At 46.5% G+C, this 24,343-nt stretch overlaps 1 protein-coding gene across 1 annotated transcript in view; it reads left to right on the top strand.

The window, feature by feature from the left end:
* The window catches only part of Abca4 (ATP-binding cassette, sub-family A (ABC1), member 4), a 127,803-nt gene that overhangs the window by 11,406 nt on the left and 92,054 nt on the right, over positions 1–24,343 (top strand). The window contains exons 4-6 of the mRNA XM_013018245.1: positions 2,178–2,317; positions 7,708–7,835; positions 12,927–13,124. Coding sequence (XP_012873699.1) covers positions 2,178–2,317; positions 7,708–7,835; positions 12,927–13,124 — 466 coding nt within the window. The remainder of the gene's footprint in view (positions 1–2,177; positions 2,318–7,707; positions 7,836–12,926; positions 13,125–24,343) is intronic.

Genomic DNA, 24,343 nt, shown 5'->3' with positions numbered 1-24,343 from the left:
GCTGTCCCTCAGCTCTTCAGCTCAAGGCTAGCGCTCTACCACTTAAGCCACAGCGCCACTTCCGGTTTTCTGGTGATTTATTGGAGATAAGAGTCTCACGGTCTTTCCTGCCCGAGCTGGCTTTGAACTGAGATCCTCAGATCTCAGCCTCCTGAGTAGCTAGGATTACAGGCGTGAGCCACCAGCACCAGGCTGAAGTTTGTTTTCTTTAGGGGAGCTTAATATAATTCCCCACTACATTCTGCATCCACGTTTGGGAAAAAAGAACATGGGTAGGTCAGCCTAATGCTCTGAGGGGTCATTTCGTACCAGGGAGAGACTATGGGGCTTTTTCCCCTCAAGAGCAGTGCTAAGTGGCAGAGACAATATGGCCTGCAAGCCTGTGATGATTCACGGCTGATAAATATCAGATAGGCAGAATGGCAGAGAAGGGAGTGCCATTCTTTCCAGGAAAATCAGTGAAGTGAAGTTCCTAGCTGGACTCCCATCGCGTCACCTGAAAAAGCTCTACTTTCAGCTTCCAATTCCTCGCAGGCCCTGAAAAGAGGAGCGTCCCCACCCAGGGGCCACAAGGCTCCTCAGAGAGCCTTGGAAGACAAGTCAGTGGAGGCTGCACGCCGCTGGGGGTGGACTGACACTGTGTGCGGATGGTCCTGGGGAAGATGGAGGGGTGGGAGGAAGACGTGACATTTGAATCAGGAAAACTGCATTCACGCAATAAAAAAAAAAGAGCTTGCTCCAAGTTTGTTTTGCTTGCAAAGCACAGAAACCCATTCAACAATAAGCTTGGACCTTGGGGAAAATATATGATTTGGCTTGGTTAAGATTTCTCACCAAGCCAAGGCAGGCCTGAGGAGGGAACGGACAGAAGTGGAGAGTGGTTGGGAGCTACCGCCCAGCTCTTCCTGTGTGGACCTTTAAGTGCCCCCTCGTCCATGGAACAATCTCCCCTGCTCCTCAGGGTCATCTAACTCAGCACTAGTCCTCATTTCACATCTGGCTGGCCCAACGTCTTTTTCCCTGTCCAATCAGTCTGGGCAGAGAGGTGTGTGTGTGTGTGTGTGTGTGTGTGTGTGTGTATGTGTGTGTGTAGTGATGCATCTATGATGTGCATGTGTGTACACAGGGTGGGCCCATGGACAGAGCGTGGCTATCAGAGCCACCAATGGGTGGAAGAGTAGGTCTCGGTGAAATGGGTCAAGTCTAGGAAGAGCCTCCAGTCCTACCCACAATGATCATCCTGTTGATAGCTTCATCCAGGGGTGGACAGGTGGGCCTGCCATCCCAAATTGGAACACTGAACAAACCATGCACCCCTGTCTGTTATCCTTCATGTACAAGGAAGAATAAAAATTCCTTACCTGGGTTCTTGTGGCTCACATCTACAATCCTACCTACTCAGGAGAATGAGATCTGAGGATTGTGGGTTGAAGCCAGCCTGAAAAGGAAAGCCAATGAGTTGGGTTTTTTTGTTTTTTTTTCCTAATCCTGGGGCTTGAACTCAGGGCCTGGACACTGTCCCTGGGGGTTTTGTTTTTGTTTTTTGTGGTTTTGTTGTTGTTGTTTGCTGAAGGCTAGCGCTCTACCACTTGAGCCACAGTGCCACTTCTGGCTTTTTATTTTTTTCTTTTTGTTTATGTGGTACTGAGGAATCCAGGGCTTCATGCATGCTAGGCAAGCACTCTTCCACTAAGCCACCCTTCCAGCTCCCCATGAGATTCTTATCTCAGCCACGAAAGAAAGGAAGAAAGGAAGAAAGAAAGAAAGAAAGGAAAGAGGGAAAAAAGCCAGAACTGAAAGTGTGGCCTAAGTGGGAGAGCACTACACTCGAGTGAAAATCAGCTAAGAGACAACTACCAGGTTCTGAGGTTCAAACCCCAGTACTAAGAAAAATCCTACCTCTTTTGCTGTGGCAATATTTTAAAGACATATAATGTAAATCAAGCATACAGGTAAATCAAACATACTATTTTTTATTGCAAAAGTGTTATTATTACTGGTATTATCATTGTTAATTTTTTTGGTTGGTCATGGGGCTTGAACTCTGGGCCTGGGCGCTGTCCCTCAGCTCATCAGCTCAAGGCTAGCACTCTACCACTAAGCCACCTTCCCAGCCCCTCATCGTTAATTTTTATTGTGGCTATTTCTTCATTGCTAATGCTTTGTCCTTCCCACAGTTTGGCAAGGGTGTATCGAGATTTTCAAGAAGTCCTCGTGGATGCACCAGAGAGCCAGCATCTTGGCCAGGTTTGGGTGGAGCTTCGCACCTTCGCCAGGTTCATGGACACCCTGAGGACTCACCCTGAGAGATTTGCAGGTAACCTGAACTCCTGGGGTCTCACTCATCATTGCCTCCTCTGTCAGAGACTGAAGAGCTAAGGTAGAGCTGGAGAGCTTGTGTAGGAAAAGATTCAAGAGGGAGCAGAAAGGGAGGGACTAAACAGCAGCATGGTGGTCACCTTGGCAAAGAGCTTTTCTCTATACCAGGCTAGAAGGTAGAAAGTTGGGCAGAGTGGCCAGTAGGCTCACTTTCCATGTTGAGTCTAGAGGCAGAGAGATGAACACTAAGAGAAATGATGTTGTGGAAAGTACAGTCTAGAAGGAGGGCTAGCATGGGGAAGACAGTTTATGGAGTACAGTAAAGGGAAGGGAGAGAGAATTGAACAGAAGCATGTAGAAGCCATTCTAAGTGTCACTAATGGGCAGTGGAGGTCAGAGATCCCATGTTTATTGTGATATAACAATGCACAATTGTAAGCTAGGCCTGGTAGTACTCACCTTTAATCTCATGGGTTCAAGGCCAGCATAGGCTACACAGTAAGATCCTGTCTCAGAAAGACAAACAAAAAAGCAGGACAACTATAGAGTGATAATTAGCATGTAGGCCAAGATGGGACAGATAGAGAGCTGGGTGATGCAGGGTTGGAGACTTGTAAGCAAGTACCACAGAAAGCCACAGAGGCAGAGAATAAAGGCTTCAGTGCCACGCATGCCCCTGTTTAAGGGACTGAGAAAATGAACAAGATGGAAGGATTGGCAATGGTAATCAAAGACTGAAATTCTCGAACCTAGGATTTCCAAGGCAGGCAAGTGGTGGCCATGGTGAAATGGAACAGAAAAGAAGGGGCGTGGAGTAAGGCATAGGAAATGGAGGTCAGACTGCAGGCAGCTATAGCGACACTGAGGTTGTGCAGGAAGATGGTAGACCCAGGCACCCAGGCAAGGAGAACTATTAGAATCAGGAATAACGAGGAGGAAGGATAGAAGAGTATCCTCGTTTCTCTCCTTCACAGAAGGAAATCAAGAAGCAAGCACAAAACAAAACAAAAACAAAAACAAAATCCACAGCAGTAACAATGCCAACATGGTGGCTTCTCCTCTTCTTCCTCCTCCTCCTCCTCTTCCTCCACTTCCTCCTGCAGCTTCTGCATCTGCTGCTTCTTTCTGGTTCTGCTATTAGGTCTTGAATTCAAGGCCTGGACATTGTCTCAAGGCTGATACTCTACCACTTGAGTCACAGCTCTACTTCTGGCTTTTTGGTGGTTATCAGACATAAGGGTTGCACAGACTTTCCTGCCTGAACTAGCTCCACTTCCTGAGGAGCTTGGATTATAGGTGTCTTCTCACAAGTGTGAGTAGCAACAGGCATTTTGATAATAAGAAAACAGGTAGGTGACACACTAAGCAGAACCCTTCTGCCCCAAGTTAAACAAGTAGGAGAGTTGGGCAGCAGCTGTTCAGCCCTTGGACAGACTGTAGACCCGCTTCATTAGAGGGGTCTGTGATGAGGTGGACTTTTCTCAGAGTGGTCCATCATCAAACTGAGTCTGGCTGGAGGAAGTGGATGGGAAGAAGTCCAAACCATAAGATCCCTGAGGTTTTGTGAACAAGAACCCAAATCACCCCTTCCTAAGCCAAAAGCAGGACAAGTTTGGCATGCCAACGGTCTCTCTGCAGTCCTGCAGGCTGTCCATAGGTGAGCAGCCGGGGCCTGGGGACAAGGGATCAGAGAAGGCCAGCCAAGGCACCCAGTACTGGGAAAATGGCAGACTTTCTGACCTTAGGGCCCTAGAGGGGACAAGACTGGATCCCCAAGTAACAAGCACATTTCCTGAAGGAATCCTAAACTGGGGACCTCAACCCACTGGCCGATGGCAAACTGTTCTAGAGACTGTCCACGACTTTTGTAGGTATGGGTCAAACTGACATATTATAATCCTCAGCTGAACCTTGGAGAGCAAGGTGGGTGGCAGAGGTGTGTGTGTGTGTGTGTGTGTGTGTGTGTGTGTGTGTGCTTTTGCCAGTCAGGTCCCCAGTCACCTGGGAAAGTATGCAGCCCTTGCCTTTCACTGCAAACCAGTCCCACTGCATTCTCAGCAGGAGAGGATTAAGGATGAAAGACCAGACCTGGGCCAGACCCTCCTCCCAGCCAGCCCTGTGGTCTTTTAATCATCTTCAACATCCCCTCCCAGAGCCCTCAGCTCCCCTCAGCCCCCACCCCGCCTCTAATCTTCCCAGCCAAGAGAACAAGAAGAACCACATTTTAAACCAAATATATTTTTCTTTCCCCAGGCCCACAGTTCACATTTCTCCTTCAGGAATCTAATGAAGCACCTGTCTGGTATCACCTCTGCCTCTCAGTCTAGGGGCCCCAAGCTCTCCCAGCAGGATGCCCCCCCTGCCCCACCCCCTTTCCACTCCATCCCTCCATCCCTGTCTTCTGGCATGTGTTGGAACAGCGCCCCCTGCCTCCTGCCCTCCTCCCCAGGGCCTTTGCAGCTTAGTCACCTGGGTGCTATCTTGTGGGATGCCTGGGCAAAATGACTGCTGGTGCCCCAGGCTTGCCCATCCCCCAGCTAGATATTTGTATGTAAGGGGAGTGTTAAAGAATAACTAGGAGATAAACAGTCAGATGGGGTCTGACTCTCCGGTCCGGACCACAAGTATTTATTGTATGCCTTGTGTTTCATTCAGCATATGTTTACTGAGACCCTGATTCAATGTCAGGAAATCAGAAAGAGATGACCTCTAGGGCTTACCTCTGTGCACCCAACACTGGAAAGATATGGGAAAGGGTAAGATGGCATGAAAGGTGTAAGGAAAATAAGACCCATAGCTTCCAACTCTGAAAAAATATCTGAGCTGGGCACTGGTGATTCACACCTGTAATCCCAACTACTCAGGAGGCTGAGATCTGAGAATAGCCATTCAAAGCCAGCCTGGGTAGGAAAGTCTATGAGACTCATCTCCAATTAACCACCTACAAGCCAGAAGTGGCACTGTGGCTCAACTGACAGAATGCTAACTTTGAGCAAAAAAAGCTCAGGGACAGTGCCCAGTCCCCAAGTTCAAGCCTCAGGAGCAGGAAAAAAAAAAAAAAAAGACCATATCTGCTGGTGTGCATGCATGCACGTGTATGTGTGAACACGTGCGCTCATGATGCGTGTGGGCACATGCACATGCATGTTGTGCTGGGAGGAAGGGGCCACATAGCATCATGGAGGGCTGCAGAAAAGCATGTGACACTCCAAAGGGGCAATGGAAAAGAGCAGTCGGGCAGGAAGGCAGAGAAAGCTGAGTTTGGAAGGTGCAGGATTTATGTTGTGTAAAGGAGGAACGACAAATGTAACCAACAGCAGGGGTAGGGGTAGAGGCCTGTGTTCAGGTTCTCCCAAAATTCTTGGACTCTTCTAAGAGTTACAGTGGCTACCCTCTGGCACAATTCCCAGAGCACCCAGGATAGCCAATGAGGATGCTATGTTGGAATCTCAGGCCCCTGGCTCAGTGGTATCCCTGGGAGCTTGTTCCTTGTCGCTTTATGAGGAAATCATCAATAATATTGATGTGGTCATTTAGACTTTTTAGCCCCTAGAACAGGGAGACTTGAGGTGGAAAGGGGGCCAGAAGGAACCAGGCATTGGATAATTCAAGCTGGAGAAAAAAAAGTAGAAGCTAAGTCATCACCCAGTGTCCTGGAGAACTTGAGGTGTAGAACTGGGCCTTCACATGCCTGGCATTTTGCCTTCATGTTGAAACCGCTTCTAAGGCCAGCGCTGGTGGCTCACACCTGTAACCCTAGCTACTCAAGAGGCTGAAATCTGAGGATCATGGTTCAAAGCCAACCCCAACAGGAAAGTCTTTGAGACTCTTACCTCCAGTTAACCAGCAAAAAGCTGGAAGTGGAGGTGTGGTTGAAGTGGTAAAGAGCCAGCCTTGAGTAAAAAAGCTAAGAGATGGTCCTAAGCCCTGAGTTCAAGCCCCAGTAATGGCACAAAAACAAAGAAAAAGAGAAAAGAAGAAAAAAAAAGTAAAGAAAAGAATTCTAGGCTCTGTGAGTTTGATCCTGGCCTGTGTTATCAGTCCTAGCAGTGGCCAACTTGGGGCTGAGCACTGGCCCTGGAAAGGGGCTGAGGAGAAAGGTGAAGGTGTGGAGCCCCCGAGAGGGACAGAAATAATATTGTCAGCTGGGCACCAATGGCTCACACCTGTAATCCCAGCTACTCAGGAGGCTGAGATCTGAGGATTACAGATCAAAGCCAGCCAAGCATGAAAGTCTGTGAGACTCTTATCTCCAATACACCACCGGAAAATCAGAAGTGACATTGTGGCTCAAGTGGTAGAGTGCTGGCCTTGAGCTGAAGAGCTGAGGGACAGTGCCCAGACCCAGTGTTCAAGCTCCATGACTGACAAAAAAAAGAAAGAAAGAAAGAAGGAAAGAAAGAAAGAAGGGAGGGAGGGAGGGAGTGAAGGAGGGAGGGAAGGAAGGAGGGAGGGAGGAAGGAAGAAAGGAAGGAAGGAATGGAAACAATACTATCAGGCATAAGGGCTAAGCGCCTCTCAGTCCTCCCTCCCTTGTGGTAGAAATGGAGAACGTGGACAAGGAGAATGGCGCAATCACTTGCCCCACGGCCGCCTTAACTGTGAGGCACCCTCTAAAGTCTCCTTCTAAAGGAATTCCTGATTCTGGCAGGTTTTGAATGAATCGGGAGGAAATGTGACTGAGGCTGACCAGGACAAGCCCAGGCAGCAGGCCTGGCCCCCCTCTTCCCTCATGAAGCTCTTCTTGCCCTTAATAACTCCATCCCTGTTTGTGCATGTTAGTGCCCTGAGCTTGGAGCCTGAGCTGAGATGTCAGGAACGCCAAGAATCCTCTACCCCATCCCAAGGGCAGTGGGGACAGAGCGTGGATCACCTCTAATCCTGTGCTGGGGTTCTCAGCACCATGGACATGTGGGGGCCAAGTAGTTCTTCTCCTGAGGGAGGGAAAATTGTGCTGTGTCGGTGCCTTGTGGAATTTTTAATCACATCCTGGCCTCTACCCACTAGCCCTGCCTCCACTAGCTCAGCCAAACACATTGCAGCAATTGCCAAATGTTCTGGAAGGGCTCAAATTTCCGGCTACTGTTCCCATCCCACCTTGTTGAAAGCCACTGTCCTACACCAACCCCACAAAGACTCCCAACCCTGCCCACCCTAGACCACCCCACTGAGGTGTACCTAGCTGCTTCAGCAGTAAATGACAGTAGGACCGTGTTGGTGACCTCTACTGGCCAGATCCTGCCCTCCAGGTGCTCAGGGACATCTAGAGTCAAGTTGGAAAAGTTTCTAGTCAATTAATTCTAGCTGTGGTGTGTGTGTGTGTGTGTGTGTGTGTGTGATCATCTCCTCTTCAAAACTCTGTTCATTCTCTCATTCATTCATATACAGGAAGAGGAATACAAACTCGAGATATTTTAAAAGATGAAGAGACGCTGACATTGTTTCTCGTGAGGAACATTGGCTTGTCCAACTCGGTTGCCAACCTTCTGGTCAATTCCCAAGTCCGCGTGGAACAGGTCAGTGGGCCTGGGAGAGTGGAGGAGTAAGCGCAGCACCTGAGAAAGGCAAGGGAGACCATGGCTTTCTCTTTTCCCCTGGCTTCCACATTCAGAATCTATGACTCATGTCCCATATTTAGAGAAATACCTAAGGGTCATCCAAATGAAGAACACTGAAGCAGAACCCCATACACACACATACACACACACAACACACACACTCCCCCTGCCATTCTCAGAACTCCTCAGGTGTTCATTACTGGAAGGAAGTTGAGTGATTGAGTGATCCTGGAATCCCACGGCTCAACCTCCCCTGGAGGGTTGGGGGCACTGCCCTCTAATCCTTCACTATTCAAACCTTCAGGGACAGTCGAATGTACTGGAATATGGTGAGAAGGAAACAGGCAAAGCCTCTGGATCAGGACGATCACATTTCCATGGGAGTGCTGGCGGTAATAATGCATCAGGGACTGTCATGTGTTTCTCGGTTATCAGGAATCACAGGGACCAGGACAGGTTTCTGGAAGCCCCCCCCCCTGAAAATGCACTTTACCAGCCCTGACTGAGATGAATACAGCCATGCACAAACCTGAGAGGTGGGGGCCTCCACTGTGTGCCGAGTTCACCTCCCAAAGTCACAGAATTTGAAAAAGGGCCACTTACTGCTTCCTGGATGTTTTCTTCCTGGTGCCAGGCAAACTACTTCATCTATGATTCTGATTTATCTCTGACCTATATATCTCCCACAATTCACTTCCTCTGTTTTAATAATTTCCTATGTTTAGACAGAGCATTTTTACCACAAACACATGACTTTTACATCAGTTAGTTTCTTTGTCCCTCACAATGATCGTAAAATGGGTCAAACTGATGGGGAAAAGGGAGATGTCTGATAACAGAGTAAGATTTTTTTTTGCCCATAGCTACAAAGCTAGGAATTGTCAGAACGGCAAAAAACTGTGTCTATTTTGAGATAAAGATGTGAGCTTAGAAAAGAGAAGGTTTCATATCAATTTGTCTGGCATGTGTGTATGTGTGCGTGTGTGCATACGTGTGTGTGTGTGTGTGTTGTTCCTGGGGCTTGAACTCAGGACCTGAGCACTGTCCCTGACCTTTGGTGCTCAAAGCTAGCACTCAACACTTGAGCCAGAGTACCACGTCTGGTTTTTTTTTTTTGAGTAGTTTATTGGAGATAAGAGTGTCACAAACACGGGGCTGGGAAGGTGGCTCAGTGGTAGAGCGCTTGCCTTGCATGCCTGAGGCCCTGGGTTCGATTCCTCAGCATCACATAAGCAAAAAGAAAAAAGCCAGAAATGGTGCTGTGGCTCAAGTGGTAGAGTGCTAGCCTTGAGCTGAAGAGCTGAGGGACAGTGCCCAGGCCCAGAGTTCAGGCCCCACAACCGGACCCCAAAAAAAAAAAGAGTGTCACAACCTTTCCTGCCCCGGCTGGCTTCAAATCATGATCCTCAAATCTCAACCTCCTGAGTAGCTAGGGTTCTAAACCTGAGCCACTTTTCCCTCCCTCCCCCCCTCCCCCACCTCTCGCACCAGCCTGGTCCATACTAGTTCTTAATTGCCCAGATCCTCAAGTTTTTCCTGGCTTAGATGAGGGAAACAGGGTCAACTCCTGGTGAGGCCCTGGGAGGAAGGCCTGACTGTCTGGCACTGCCTGGCTTCCGCGTGTCCCACGGAAGGGGAGGCGTCATTGGCACTGATGGCTCATTTTCCCGCTTCTCTTTCTCTTCAGCCCATTAAAGTCCAGTACCGGCAATGCCTATGTAATCCGCAGTTGGTAGTAAAGAAGGGAGATGGAGATGAGGGCAGGAATTTAGGGGGAATTTCTCTCGAGTTCCTACTGACATGACCTTTGGAGCTTAAGTCACTTTGCTTCTGGCGCCAGAGCTGAGGCCTTTCCAGGGGGCTGGGGTCTCCAGGCTGTGCCTTTATCAGAGTGTGGCTGGCTCTGAACTGCTGGTGCTGTAGAGATTAGCAAGCCTCAGACCTTCCTGGGTTTTGCTGAGGCACCTCCGGCCTCCTCACCGTTCAGACTCTCCCAGTTCACCCTCATCTCAGCCTCCATCATCTCGGCTTCCATTGAGTTCTATGACTCTTTATCAGTGGAACAGGCCATTAGAACTTCTAGCCATGACAGCCCGCTCTGCTCTCAGGGTGACTCATGGCTGTACAGCATACCATCCTCAGTAAGCAGGGGAGGAGTCTGCTTCTTTATCATCAGAACTAGATCTTGGTCCTTTCTGCCTGGCATCTGAACTCAACTTGAAAAGGAGCCCTTTCCCTGGTCAGTCCTCTCCCTCTCCTCCTAGTGTCATGTAAGTTAACAGGGAGTGGTGAAACTCTGGGATTAGATCTCCACAAGACCACACACTTCACTGTGACCTCAAACTAATTGCTACACCTCTGGTTCCATCTTTGTAAAGGGAAATCATAAAGTGCTGACCATGTGTGGTGGTTGTGGAGGTGGAAAGATTTCATATAGGTGGGAAGCACTTAGCATGATGTCATACAACACACAGGAGTAGGAGCCACGTTCACCAGCTTTTCTTCTTATTGAAATGCTGCATTTCCAGCAAGCTTAGAGAGCCTCTCAGAGGGCAGGAAACCTGCCTCTGTTCTCTCTCTCCCCAGATTCACTACCATGGTCCCAGCACAATGGGAAGTCCATGAACAGGTATTGAGGAGAAGTAACTGAGTGAGTGGGACTTTTCATGGTGTACCAGTATTCTGGCTAGCCAGCTGTGAGTTTCTCATCACTTCACTCTCCTCTCTCCTCTGTCTTCTATCCACCTGCTCTGGAATCCAAGAGGCTTGGACAAAATGAGTTTGTTGATGGCCTCCACTTTGAAAGGTTTCAGCCTCTGGGATTGGAGACAAGGATAAGGTTTACCTAGAGAAAGATGGGAGATGAAGGCAGAACAGGAAGTCTCTGTGGAAACACATCCCTGCTTAGCTGCCAACCCAGCATCATACCCTAGGAATTGTGGGGTTTGGAACACCCAGTACTTAGGATCACAAGGCCAGGGAGGGGTGAGGGGAATAGTACCTAATTAAATACTTAATTGAATAGTGCCTAATTCTGTATTTCAGATGAAAAACAACAAAAACTTAGCAGAATTATGTTTGAGACATTCTAAGAGTTTGTGTGTGTTTTTAAAGTTTAAATTAAACTAGGCATTTGGTTTTCTGGTGTTTTTTTTTGGGGGGGTCCAGTCGTGGGGCCTGAACTCTGGGCCTGGGTGCTGTCCCCCAGCTCTTCAGCTCAAGGCTAGCGCTCTACCACTTGAGCCACAGCGCCACTTCCGGCTTTTTTCTTTATGCTTATGTGGTGCTGAGGAATTGAACCCAGGGCCCCATGCATGCGAGGCAAGCACTCTACCACTGAGCCACCTTCCCAGCCTGGCATTTGGTATTTTTATGAGCTAAATTTGGTAAACAGGGAACGTGGGTCATAGACTACTACAAATGTGTTCTTTCCACTCCACCTCTGCCTCAGGAGAGGTCTTGATGGTACTTTAGCATCATATGCAGAGATCTGCCAAGGTGTGTGTGTGTGTGTGTGTGTATGTGTGTGTGTGTGTGTGTGTTCTGGTCATGGGGCTTGACATTAGCCTGGGTGCTGTTCCTAAGCGTTCATTGCTCAAGGCTAGTGCTCTACTTCTTGAGCCACAGCCTTACTTCTAGTTTTTGTTTTTTTTTTTTTGGTGCTTAATTGGAGATAAGAATCTCCCAGGCTGGCTTTGAACTGTGATCCTCAGATCTCAGCCTCCTGAGTAGCTAGGATTACAGGCGTGAGACACCAATGCCTGACAAGATCTATCAAATTCTTTAAAATTCTCCCTTCAATAAAGCATGGTTTGGGAGTATTTGGGTATCTTGTTATAGTTGGAACAAATAGCCATGAGCTTCATAGCTTACATGGAATGTATTTATTATCTTGTGATTCTGGTCAGAACTCTGGGAGTCCAAGTGCCAGCAGAACTACATTCCTATTGATAATATAACAAGGAAATCTAGGCTGGGAAAGTGGCTCCGTGATAGAGTGCTTGCCTTGTATGCATGAGGCCCTGGGTTCAATTCCTCAGCACCACATAAGCAGAAAAGGCCAGAAGTGGCGCTGTGGCTCAAGTGGTAGAGCACTAGCCTTGAGCTGAATTGCTGAGGGACAGCGCCCAGGCCCAGAGTTCAGGCCCCACGACTGGAAAAAATAAGTAAAAATAAATAAATAAATAAAAGGGAAGCCTAGTTTCTTGCTTTTTCCAGCTTCTAGGGATTGCCTAGATTCCTTGGCTGGTGTTCTCTATATTCAAGGCCTGCAATGGTTCATCTAACCTTTTTCCTATTACATTGCTTTGATACTGTTTCTTGTGTCTCCTTCCACTTTTCACAGATCCTTTATGGTCTGTGAAAATCTGCTTATGTTAAAGTTAGCTAATTAGCAACTTCAGTCTATTAGCAGTTTTCTTTTCTTTTTGGTAGGCCTGGGTTTTTTATTTAGTACTCTATTACCTGACCCATGCCCGCAGCATGTTTGGCTTTAGTTTATTTTTCCCTTTTTGCTTTAGTTTTGTTGTTGCTGCTGCTGTTACAACTATGTGCAGATAGGACCTTGTACTTTTTACCTGGGGCTGTCTTTAGGCTTAGATTCTCCTACCTTTGCCTTCCTTTTGGCTGAGACTGGAGCATGAACTACTACACCAAGCTTTGTTGTTTGTTTGTTTGTTGCTTTGTTTCCTTTTTTTACTCACCTGCATTAATAGTACAAGGAGGTTTCATTGTGATCATTCCACAGATGTACACAGTGTGGTTTGAACAAGTTCACCCTTCATCTCCATTTTCTTCTTCAGTTTGGTGGGTTTCATCATGCTATCTTCGTATACATAGTTTATGAGATAGTGTCTCACTTTACTTTTTGCCCAGATTGGCCTCAAGCCAGCATCCTCCCATCTCTACCTCTTTCATAGCAATTTGCCATCTTAATTTGCTGTGCCATGGACTGGGATATCTTCACAGACCCTATGGGTTAGGACAAGGGTATTATTGTGCAGAAGGGAGGCGGTATTTCCCTACAAGTGTTGCCTCTCCTCCCTGCAGTTTGCTCATGGAGTCCCAGACCTGGCACTGAAGGACATCGCCTGCAGCAAGGCCCTCTTGGAGCGCTTCATCATCTTCAGTCAGTATCGTGGGGCACAGACTGTGCGTGATACCCTGTGTCCCCTTTCCCCGGGCACCCTACAGTGGATGGAAGACACTCTGTACGCCAACGTGGACTTCTTCAAGCTCTTCCGTGTGGTAAGAAAAGGGCTCTCCACTCCCCTCTTGGAGAGTCCTGGGGCACACAAGCAGTTGGGGTTCATGAATGTGAGCCTGGTGCTCAGGATAGGCCCCAAGGAAGCTCCAGACGGCCAGGGCTCATGGAATCTTCAACAACAGTTTTTCTAGAATAGTGGCCAGGGTTGGGAGTTGCTGTTAGGTTCACCTCTAGGTATGTGGTATGGCATATGAGTGTCTGCTCCAAGGTTGAGATGACACTGGCTGCCTCCTCCAGCAGTGTGGATAAGGACAGAAGAGGCCTGGCTCGGTTTCCATGCTACCATTGCCCAGCTCAGTGTTGTTATTCATCTGTTAGACATCCTTATACAACAAGAATAACACTTTAGCCAGGCACGTCTGTAATCCTAGCTACTCAGGAGACTGAGATCTGGGAATCACAGTTCAAAGCCAGCCCAGGCAGGAAAGTCCCTGAGACTCTTATCTCTAATAAACCACCAGAAAACCAGAAGTGGCATTATGGCTCAAGTAATAGAGCACTTACCTTGAGCTGAGCAGCTGAGGGACAGCACCCAGGCCCAGAGTTCAAGCCCCACAACCAACAAAATAACACTTTATAGAATGGTACGAAAAGACACAGGGAAAGATCTGTGCAAAGCACAGACTGCATGCTGCTGCTGCTTCTCCTCCTCCTCCTTATTTTCCTTCCTTCCTTCCTCCTCCTCCTCCTCCTACTCCTCTTCCTCCTCCTCCTCTTCTTCCTCCTCCTCTTCCTCCTCCTTCTTCTCCTCCTTCTTCTTCTTGGTCTCAACTTGACCCCAAAAGTTCCTATTTCTACATATTAAAAATAACCAGAACATTTTCTAGTCTTAAAAAATATTATGAAAGCCTGAAAAAAATCAGCTCAGCCTTCTTTTCTAGAACTGCATTTTGGGTAGACTGCTTGGACCTGACGCTACCTCCTCCTTTGCTAGAAGGACAGGATGAAAGGGACATCTATAAAGAGGAGACTACATGGGATTGTCAAAGTGCAGGATGCGTGAAAATCATCAGAGAGGCTGGCGAAAGGTCAAGTTCCAACTCCCCACCCCAGGCTGGGGCAGGAGACCTTCCTTCCCTGTTACCTTGGGAGATTCTGCTGGGGATGGCAGTCAGCCACATGTTCAGCAATACTCAGAGTTCTTCAGAGAAAATGACATATACAATATCTCTAGCACTGAATTGTGTGTTTTCTTTTGCTGACATTTTCATTGTGAAGAATGCCAGTCACTACGTAGTAAGGCATTTGTGTTTTGTCTATTTTTAAGATAACTCTTTCAAGAAAAAAAAATCAATTCCCAGCTTGTCTTTTTAAAAAAGCAGAAGGCTTTAAAAAAAATGAAACAAAATACAAGACCACACACTTGCTGGCAGAGTTCTTTCTGAATCAAACTGTGCCTTTCCCTTGGAAGATACTGTTCAGTTTTCCCCAGCATATCTGGGTGGGCCTCCACAGTGGGTACGAGGGGTCAGGACCTGGAGATGCCCCCACTGCTGAGAATCTAGGACCCCAGAAAAGGTCTCAAGGCTTCCCAAGGTTCAAAACGAATTAAAAGCCTTGAGGTCAAAACATTTCTGCTCTAGGTCAGAAAAGGATCCCAATTTCAGAATTTCAGAATCAGACAGATAAGTAAAATGACAAACATACCTTATTCTGGGCAGCTATACCACAGCCCAGCCCAGGAGACTGTGACTGGTCTACAGAGCCCTGCCCAACCCCACAGGAAACCCAGGGCCCTCGGGCACCTGTGAGGCAGCATGAAGAATATCTATGAACCCCCTGAGCAGGGCCAGGATGCCCAGGTCCCAGCACCGTTCATGAAGAAGTGAACTTGCTTCCTTCTGGAGATGCTTTGTCCAGTAGTAGGTTAATTTGTCTCCTGGGGTATGACCATTCGTTCTGGGAGGACAGCCCTGGATGTGGTTAGACAAGAGGGCACCAGGGAAAAAACTTTCCATTAGCCACTGGACTTTGTGCTGGTCAGCTTTCTGTTACTGTAACAAATACCGGAGGCAATTTACAAAGAGAAAAGCTCACAGTTTCAGAGGTTCTAGTCTGTGGTTGATTGGCCCCATTACTTTGGGTTCTGTGATGAGGTAGCATATCATGGTGAAGCAAAGCCACTCACCTCATGGCCAGTAAACAAAAGAGAGGGAAGGAAGGACCCTGGGGTCGGTACTACCATCTTCATCATTCCCAATAACCTAAAGACCTCCCACTAGGCCTGACCTCTTAAAGGTCCCATCACCTCCCCGGAGTGCCTACATGAGGACCAAGCCTTTAACACACAGGCCTTTGAAGACACTGGAGATCTGAACTAGAGAAGACTCCAAACTCGGGTCACTGGCTTTGAATGTTTACTTAGCAGATAAGAAAAACCAGAAAATATTTTTGTCTACCTTTTTTGGGGGAGATGGAGCTTGTTCAGACTTCAGGTGCTAACTTTTGCCAGTTGCTCTCACTGACATCACTGAGTCCAACTGGCCTCAGCCAGGCCCACGGTGCCCACTTGCCACCTCTGTATGTGTGTTCGTGTGTTCTCACCTGAATCAGGTCCCTGCCAGGGGCTTGGTACTGGCAAAGACCCAGGGCTCAAACCCCAAGCTCTCACCTTTACCAAATCTATGAACACATCTGTTCACAGATGTGAGCTTTGAAAGACCAGTACTAACAACTTCTGGCCAAGAAAAAAAAAGAGGATACTAGGCTTTGCTATGCATTGAATCACTCTGGGGAACTTTTAAAGTGATACTTAGTGGGAACCCATAATCTGCATGTTAATGTTTGGGGGAAACTTGCTAGTTAATCCCAAATTCCTACCAGCATCAAGAAACTCTGACTAGAACATAAGGGTTTAACTTTAAAAAAACAGAAAAATCTCAGTTTCTATAGAGATAATGTCATAATCACTGTACTTAGGCTCTCATCCTTCTGTGCTCTTCCCGCAACTGGAGAGGACCAGAGACCAGAGTGGATGTGAAACTACCTAGAGGAGACTGCCTCATATGGGAGGCTGGCCTCAGCCTCTGAGAATTGTTCCTGCTTAACACGCTTTTCCTGGGCTCCTGACCAACACAGGACATGTGGACCCCAAACAATGAGTTCATACCCTGGCTTCATTTTCAGGTGCCCTTGAAATGCACTTAGCTATTGGACAAATGGATAGCACAGCTAACCATTCAAAGAAGACCACTAATAAAGAACTTTTCAAATGATTGCAAGAATTAAGATGGGATTTTAGCTGAATAGCTTCCCTTCCCCTCCTAGGAGTATTTTAAGATAATGGCCCGAGGCAGACCTCCACCCTTGTGGGCGGAGCCTGGAGCAGCCTCCCTGGGCCTAGCTGTTATTGCAGCTGGTTGGCTCCCAGCCACCTTAACTCCAGCCGGGCGATTCTGGGCCAGCGCTTCTCCTGGGCTGTTCTCATGAGCACGTAGCCAGTGTATAAATAATGTTTTATGCAATGCTAAGTGCACTCTCATTAACAATGAAAGAGGGGGAAAAAATCGTAGTAAGCCACTGTGAACAGCACCTGCCCTCGAAGGATGGAGCTAGGGTTAGGGGTGCAACCTCTCCAGTCCTGGGAACCCACAGAGCTGAGAGGACTGAGGGGGCAGGGGTGGAGGAGGGGGCTTAGCCCCAACTGAGACCAGCTGTGTTTCTTCTGTCCCTTGGAGGTCAGAAGTGAATGTTGTCATCTTCAAACAATTCAAAGGCAATGCCCATGGATTACCCCACCCTGTCCATTCTCATAGTCGAGCAAGTGCGCGTGCACAAACACACACACACACACACACACACGTTGGTGACCTAGATGGGCTAGGAAAAGAAGCAAGAAACCAGGTACCAGGTGGCTGGATTTTAGTCCCTCTTATTTTCACCTCTATGTCAGCATCACCTGAAATGTTCACACCTCATAAAAAGGAGTGTGTCAGTCAGTTTCGGGTGAGGAGTTGGGAGCTTTCCCATCTGATTTGGGTCCAGGCCTGTGTGCCCCTCCTCTATGCCCTCCTCCCCTTCCTCCTCCTCCTCCTCTGTCCCCTCTGTCTCCCCCCTAGCCCCACCCTGCCCCCATGATCCTTCCTGTTTTCTCTCCTACTTTGGTGCACAGCTTTGAAATCTTGCTGAGAAGCAAATCTGTCCCTTCTGCTCTGAATGTTTATTTGTGGAAATTCAGCAGGGAACTGAAGTGAGTGCCAAGACCAGCCATACTGCTGGGAAATCTGAGTGATTTCCCCCTGCCCCCTCATCCCTGCCCCTGCTCAATGGATGTTGATGGAGGAAATCTGGTCTCTTTTGGCTCCATTTTCTTCTCTTTAAAAAAAAAAAATGTTCCTGGTGTGGCATGATTCAGCTTTCTTTCCTTCCTTCAACCTCTACTCTGCTGTGGTTTTTACTTTGCTTGACTTCATTATAGCTCTTGCCCTGTGAGCATGGACTGGCTGACCACTGAGTTCCAGAGAAGGGAAAGACCCAGTCCTGGGGGGTCTACAGCTCCTGTCAATGTCTTGCTTCATTGCTGGCTCTGCTCCCTGAATTCCTGAGTCATTGGGAAGAAACAGGGGAGGGCTGCCCACTGCCCAGCAAGAGCGGGGAGCTGGCCCTAATTTCTGCTCTCCTGCTCGGTCTCCGCAGTTGGTTAAGTTTCAACTATGTGTTTTGATTTTTGGAAGGTTCTTGCTGCATCAGAAGTCTCCAGGAAAGCCCCCGCGTTCCTGAAGTTTACAATAAGATCCCCATGAGTGACTTAACATCATGATTTCCTCTTCTGATTCCTAAGTCTCTACCTTGTCAATTTGCTCCTGTTTCTCCATGAAGGCTTTGAGAGGGGAGATAAAGGAGCGAACCAAAACGCCAGCAGTACCAGGGAGCAGCAAAAGCAAAACTTAGCCAGAAAATAGGAAGTTTTAAAAGTCATCAAGCCAGAGCAAGTGTATTTGATTACAAAATTTGTATTTTTACCCCCCTAAATCTACAAAAATCGGTGTCTATTGTAACCAACATTTTCTTTGGGTGAATGGATTTCAATAAAGAAGAACTAAAAGGAAAATAGAAGAGAGAGAAATAGAAATAAAAGAGAGGTTCTTGATTGTACACGAAGTTTACATTAATTGCCACATCAGATTTATCACCTGAGAGGTGAATTCAGCGTCTTACCCTCTTTGCTAGGCAGGTACTCTACCACTTGAACCACGCTCCCAGCCCTTTTTGATTTAATTTATTTTTCAGATAGGATCTCACTTTGCTCAGAGTGACAATGTGAGAAGCCTTAACTTGGATATTCCTATCATCACCTCCCACGTGGCTAGGATTACAAGTGTGAACTGCTACACCTGGCACGTGCCCTGATTTCTTTTAAGTTCCAGGTGTACAACAAGCCAGGGCCTTTTTTCTCAGCACACCACGTGTTTGCTTTATAGATTCAGAAAGAGAGAATTATTGAGAAGTGAAAACATAATGAGGTTGGCTAGCAGCAGGTCCCGGGAAGGATACTTAGGATGAAAAGTCCTGAGGTCTTGGCCTTTATTCGGTCGGTATGATTGAGATGTCTGGTATAAACTGGTTTATAGAAGGATTTTGGCTCCTTTTCATTTTTTTCTTCCTTCCTTCCTTCCTTCTTTCCTTCCTTCCTTCCTTCTTTTCTTTCTTTCTCTTTCTTTCTTTTTTCTTTGCCAGTCCTGGAGGTTGAATTCAGGGCCTTGGCACTGTCTTTGAGCCTCTTGGTGCTCAAGGCTAATGCTCTACCACTTGAGCTATAGCACCATGTCTGGCTTTTTCTGTGTATGTGGTACTGAGGAATCAAACTCAGGGCTTCATGCATGCTAGGCAAGCACTCTACCGCTAAGCCACCTTCCCAGCCCCAAATTTTGACTCTTGATGATATCTACAGAACAGTAGCTTCTAACTTTTTTTTTTTATGGATTTGAATCACTTTTGAGAAGCATTAATGGTTTCCCACAGATACACAAGGAATCAGGTCAAGAGTTTTTTCATCCCAATTTTTACCTACCTATTACATGCATGTCCTTTCCGCCTCATCTCTCTTTACACCATCATCAGCGTACTCCCAAGGATGGGGTGGGACCAGTGTTGAAAGGAGCAGAGTCTAGGACCACCCAGTATCTCTTAGTGGCCAGGAGACTGGATCTAGACTCTAGGTTGGAACCCAGCTTGCTGTCCTTTAAAGGGACCCCATCACCCCATCTGTAAAATCAAGATGATACCTATATGTCTCATGGGATAGAGTGAAACTCACATTAGAGAGGAGGATGGGGAAACACTTGAAAACCCAAAGCATTTTGCTCTTCCTAAAAGCAAGAAGATACCCTCTTGGCAGTGGTCCCTTTGCTCCTTCCTCAGACCCCTCAGACAGAGTGACCTTTCACCACCCCTACATTCATCCTGCTTTCTTCAAGATGGAAGTCACCAGAGAGAAAAAGGCCTAGTTTCAGTGGAGCCGAAACCTGTCCTGTAACCTGTCTGTTCACACAGTCTGAGAGTCCACCCTGTGGTTCAGATGCTGTTTCCCCAACTGTGGGAAGATAGCCCGTCTTGGGGACCTGTTCCAGTAGAGATAGTTGGGCATCCCCACCCCCACCCCCTGCCCTGCCATGACTGAGTCTGAATTCTCCACTCATGACGCATTTCCTAGTACGCAGGCGCCACTCCTGCTTGACACCCTCCCCCCCTCCCCCAAGCAGCTTCCTCTCTTTTCATTTGATGCTTAACAACTGTCAGGTTGCAACAAACAAGCTTCAAATCCACATTCCCCCCAGTCGCCCAGCAACAACTTCCCTCCCGGATAAATCTGGGCTTCCTGTAGCTGCAGCCCAGAGCTGAACCCTGCAGCTCAGTGCTGTCTGTCCCCACTTCCCTTCCCCCCTTCATCTACTCTTCCTCTCTGCCGTGGGTACTTTCAGGATAGCTACCCAGCCCATTCTGACCCCCATTCTGATTCCAGAACCTTCCACCACTCTTACAGACCATGTTGATCCTAAAACTTTTAACCTGAGGCTACCTAATCACCTTTGCAGTAGGTACATCCTTGACTTCAAAATTAAGTCATACCCTATATTTTTCGACTGAGTTTTGTTTCAGCCTAACAGTCTTGCTTCTCCCCAGCACTGCTGGCACTAGGCCTTCACTCCCAGATTGCCTCTTTTGAATCAGAGAACATAATATAAACAAAGCACTCAACTCATAAGACTCCTCTTTCATGCGCTGATCGATTGGCAGCTGTTCAATTAACTCATGCAGTCAGTTTAAGGCATCAGCAAATACTACTCAAGACTTTTTTTTTAGGAGCTGATGTGATTGATTCTGCTTAGGTTATAAAATATTACACAATCTCAAAGAAAGCGTATTTTTTTGTTGTGGGTTTTTTGTTTGTTTGTTTGTTTTTGTCCCCAAAACAAACAATTCAGAGACCTCTTGAAGCCAAAATCCTTCAGTTACCTTGTATCAATTTCTTAAGTACAAGATCAAGGCTTTGGGATTGCTGAAGACCAACCATGGTTCATTGAGTATCTTTGCTGAAGCTCTGTTGTATACCCAATCTTCCTAAGAGATCTAGTTAGACCTTGACTTTGTGTTGGTGGTACTGAGCCCGATAATGGCATGGAGGTATTATTTAGGAAGTTAAGATAAATTCTTGGTTTAAGAATCTGGTGTGGGGGGTGGGGGGGAAGATATTTGTTTCCATTTTGGTCTATGACCTTTTGCTCAGAAATGTTTCCATATTTCCATTCAAATAAATTTATGGCCTCTTCTAGTTCTTTTGGCAAGGAAAATTCCTATGCATCCAAATAGATAATGAGGTGGAAACTAAAGGAAGAAGAGAGCCTTAGAACAGTTATTTTATAATTTACCTCAACATTAGATAACTAGCAAACAGATACAGTTGGAAGGTTTCCTGGAGACCAGCACCATTGTGAGATGTAAGTAATATAGCAAATGAGGATGTGAGTCCAAGCCTCCTTATTTATCATTTTCACTAAAAAAGAATTATAAAGGGAAATGCAGCTAGAGTGCCAAACACATGTCTGATAGATGAATATTATGAAATTGTTAGCAGATCAAAAGGAAAGTGTTAGCCAGACACAGAAATGAATATCAAGCTATGTCTTCCTGTCCCTCTCCCCTAGATTCCTGAAGTTCTTATCTGGCTATATCTCTGGTCTCACTCTCTTGCTAGCTCTCTTCACATTCCTGTCTCCACCTGGAATTCCTGGCCCTCCCCTTTTGTCCACAGACACTGCTGTCAGCCTCACAGTCATCAGCTTGTCTTCTTACAAGCATCAACTCAAGTGTCACCTTCGTCATCAAGTGTCCCTAGGTAGAGCCGACCATTTGCTCTCTGTAAGTCCTCATTGTGCCTGGCAGACACACCACAGCTCATGGCTCCTAAGACCTCAATAGACTCAGTCTCTTTTTTACTAGATTATAATATTCTTTTTGTTGTTGTTCTAATTTTTTTAATTTAATTTTTTATTGTTATTATACAGATGATGTACAAAGGGGTTATAGTAATCTAAGTCAGGATTATAATGCTCTTATTCAACACCTAGCCATTGAGTACCTACTAGGTAGATGTTCTGAAAATAAAATAAAGCCGTTCCTGCTTAAGAAGCTTATAATCTAGGAGTCACACAGATATATATGCAAAGACAAATGTAAGAGGGATAAATGTGCCGAGAATGGATAAAGGGAGCAGCTAGGAGTAAGCCACAGGGCAGGGAAAAGGGGTGAGTGGTACAGGCTTTCTGCAGAGGTGAGGCAAGGTACTTTCAGGTGAGTTGATTCTTGCCCATCAGGGACTGAGGATGGGAGGTTGTGAGGTGAGTTGACTGTTTTATCCCTTAGTCCCTAACGTGATAACTGTAGTACCTAAAGACCACAGTTGTAAAGAAGCCTACAAAAAGATTTAAGACTTGAAGTGAAAAACAAAAATTGATTCCAAAATACACAGAAAAGCGTTAAGATTAAAGTTAATAAACATGAAATTATGTATTTAAGGAAAGTTATGTTAGTTGACATTATGGTGAAATTCAGTATTCCTAAATGTAAAACTTAAGGTCCAATTTATAGGTCAGGTTTCCCATTTTACACATATTCCTAATAGATTCCCAGAACTCATATCATATTGTTCATGGAGCCTTAAAGTCAAATATGCAGATATGAAAGCACATCAGTGCTTTCCAATAGACTGGCCTAGGCATGGAAGGCAGCTTTAAAATCTGCAAGCTCATGGCCACGGTGTGCCCACCTGTGAAGGAAAGAATGGAGAGAAGATGTTCATGTGGGTGAAACATAGCCATGGACCATCTCAAAACCACAGTCCAGTGAGGAAGACAGGTGACCAACTCAGGGCAGGAAGAAACTCAAGTGTTCTGCGCTTGTGACTGATTTACTTGATGTCTAATCCCTTGAGATACCTGCATGTGAAAATGCCTTCATTCCTGTGTCTCTGAGCTCCCTCTCCCCTCCTAGAATCTTCCTCATTCTCTAGGACCTGGTTGTTCCTTCTGCACTGCTTCTATAAACTCTGGCCATTGATTGTGGCTTCCTCCTGATATCGTTTTTCAGATGTCCCTGGCTACCTTCTCTAGTACATATGTACCTTGCATTCATATCCCACACCAGTTCCTGGGGCCCCCAGGGTGGAGATCAGGACAGCAGAATGGTGTTATGATTTGAATTTGATCTATCCTCCATAGGATCACATGTTGAACACTTGGTCCCCAGCTTGTTACACTATTTTAGGAAGTTCTGGAAATTTCAGAAGGTGGAGTCTATTTAGAGTAAGTAGGTCAAGATTGAAGATTATAACTTGCCCCTGGTCCTTTCCCTGCTCTCTACCTCTCTACTTCCTGTCCACCATAAGGTGAAGAGCCTCTTCCACATACCTCTGCCACCATGATGTTCTACCTCTTCATGGGTCCAGAATCAAAGAAACCAAGGACTGTGGTCTGAACTCTCTGAAACACTGCGCTGAAATAAAGTCTTTCTCCCTTAGGTTGTTTCTTGCAGATATTTTGTCAGATGAGGACAAAAGTAATACAGAGGGAAAAGGGGAAGAATCTATTACAGTGCCTCACAGAGGTTGATGCAACTAATCAAAGAAAAGGCACCTAGGAACAGAAGGTAGTTTGGAGAAGACAAAGTGATTGGTACAGGATGTGTAGCAAGGCAAATGTCTAGCAGACAGTTGGAAGTGTAGGCTGAATCTGTGGGGAGAGATCTGTATCAAATTTAGAAGTTATCAGTAAAGAGGTAGCAGATTAAATGAAAATTAGAAAAGATGGTATTACAGAAGAGAGGAAAGGTATGGCTCAAGTGGTAGCATACCAACCTTGAGCAAAAAAAGCCAAGGCAGAGCTCAAGCCCCTGAGTTCAAGCCCCAGTATTGGCACAAAAAGTCAAGAGTAGTACAGAAGGGCAGTATAAGAGAGCAAGAGGATGCAGACCTTCAGCGAACCTCAGCTTTTAGGGAGACAGAGGAGGCAGAAGAGTTCATGAGAAAGGCAGAGAAGGAGCAAAGAAGAAGAAACAATGTTGTGGATGTCAAGAGAGGGAAAGTATATGACCAAAAGTGCTGAGAAAAGCAGAGGTCTGAAAATACACATTAAAAAAAAAATATCCAGGCCGGGTGCCAGTGGCTCACACCTATAATCCTAGCTATTCAGGAGGCTGAGATCTGAGGATCACAGTTCAAAGCCAGCCTGAGCAGGAAAGCCCATGAGACTCTTATCTCCAATAAACCACCAGAAAACCAGAAGTGGCACTGTAGCTCAAGTGGTAGAGCGCTAGCCTTGAGGTGAAGAGCTCAGGGACTGCACCCAGGCCCAGAGTTCAAGCCCCATTACTGACCAAAAAAAAAAAAAAAAACCCATAAAAAAACTGGTTAAATCAATGTTTTATCCTTGTAGTGTTTCTTATGCTTCAGGTTATTGGTGAGTGTGTAAGCACATATGTGTGTGTGCATGTGTGTGTGTGTGTGTTTCTATAAGGCCCTTTAGGTAGTGGAGTGATGAAAATGCAAGCAAGTATTTGCTTGGAATGAGTGTGCCTTCCCAGAACTCTTCACATTGAAATTTTCATCCCTATGGTGATTATTCTTGGAGATGAAGCCTACAAGAGATGAATAGGTCATGAGTGAGATTAGAAACCTTATGAAAAGATAGCAGAAAGCCAGCTTACT

The sequence above is a fragment of the Dipodomys ordii genome, unplaced genomic scaffold (assembly GCF_000151885.1).
Source record: "Dipodomys ordii isolate 6190 unplaced genomic scaffold, Dord_2.0 Scaffold39, whole genome shotgun sequence".
In the NCBI taxonomy this organism is placed as follows: Eukaryota; Metazoa; Chordata; class Mammalia; order Rodentia; family Heteromyidae; genus Dipodomys; species Dipodomys ordii.
This window is presented reverse-complemented; position numbering and strand designations above follow the sequence as displayed.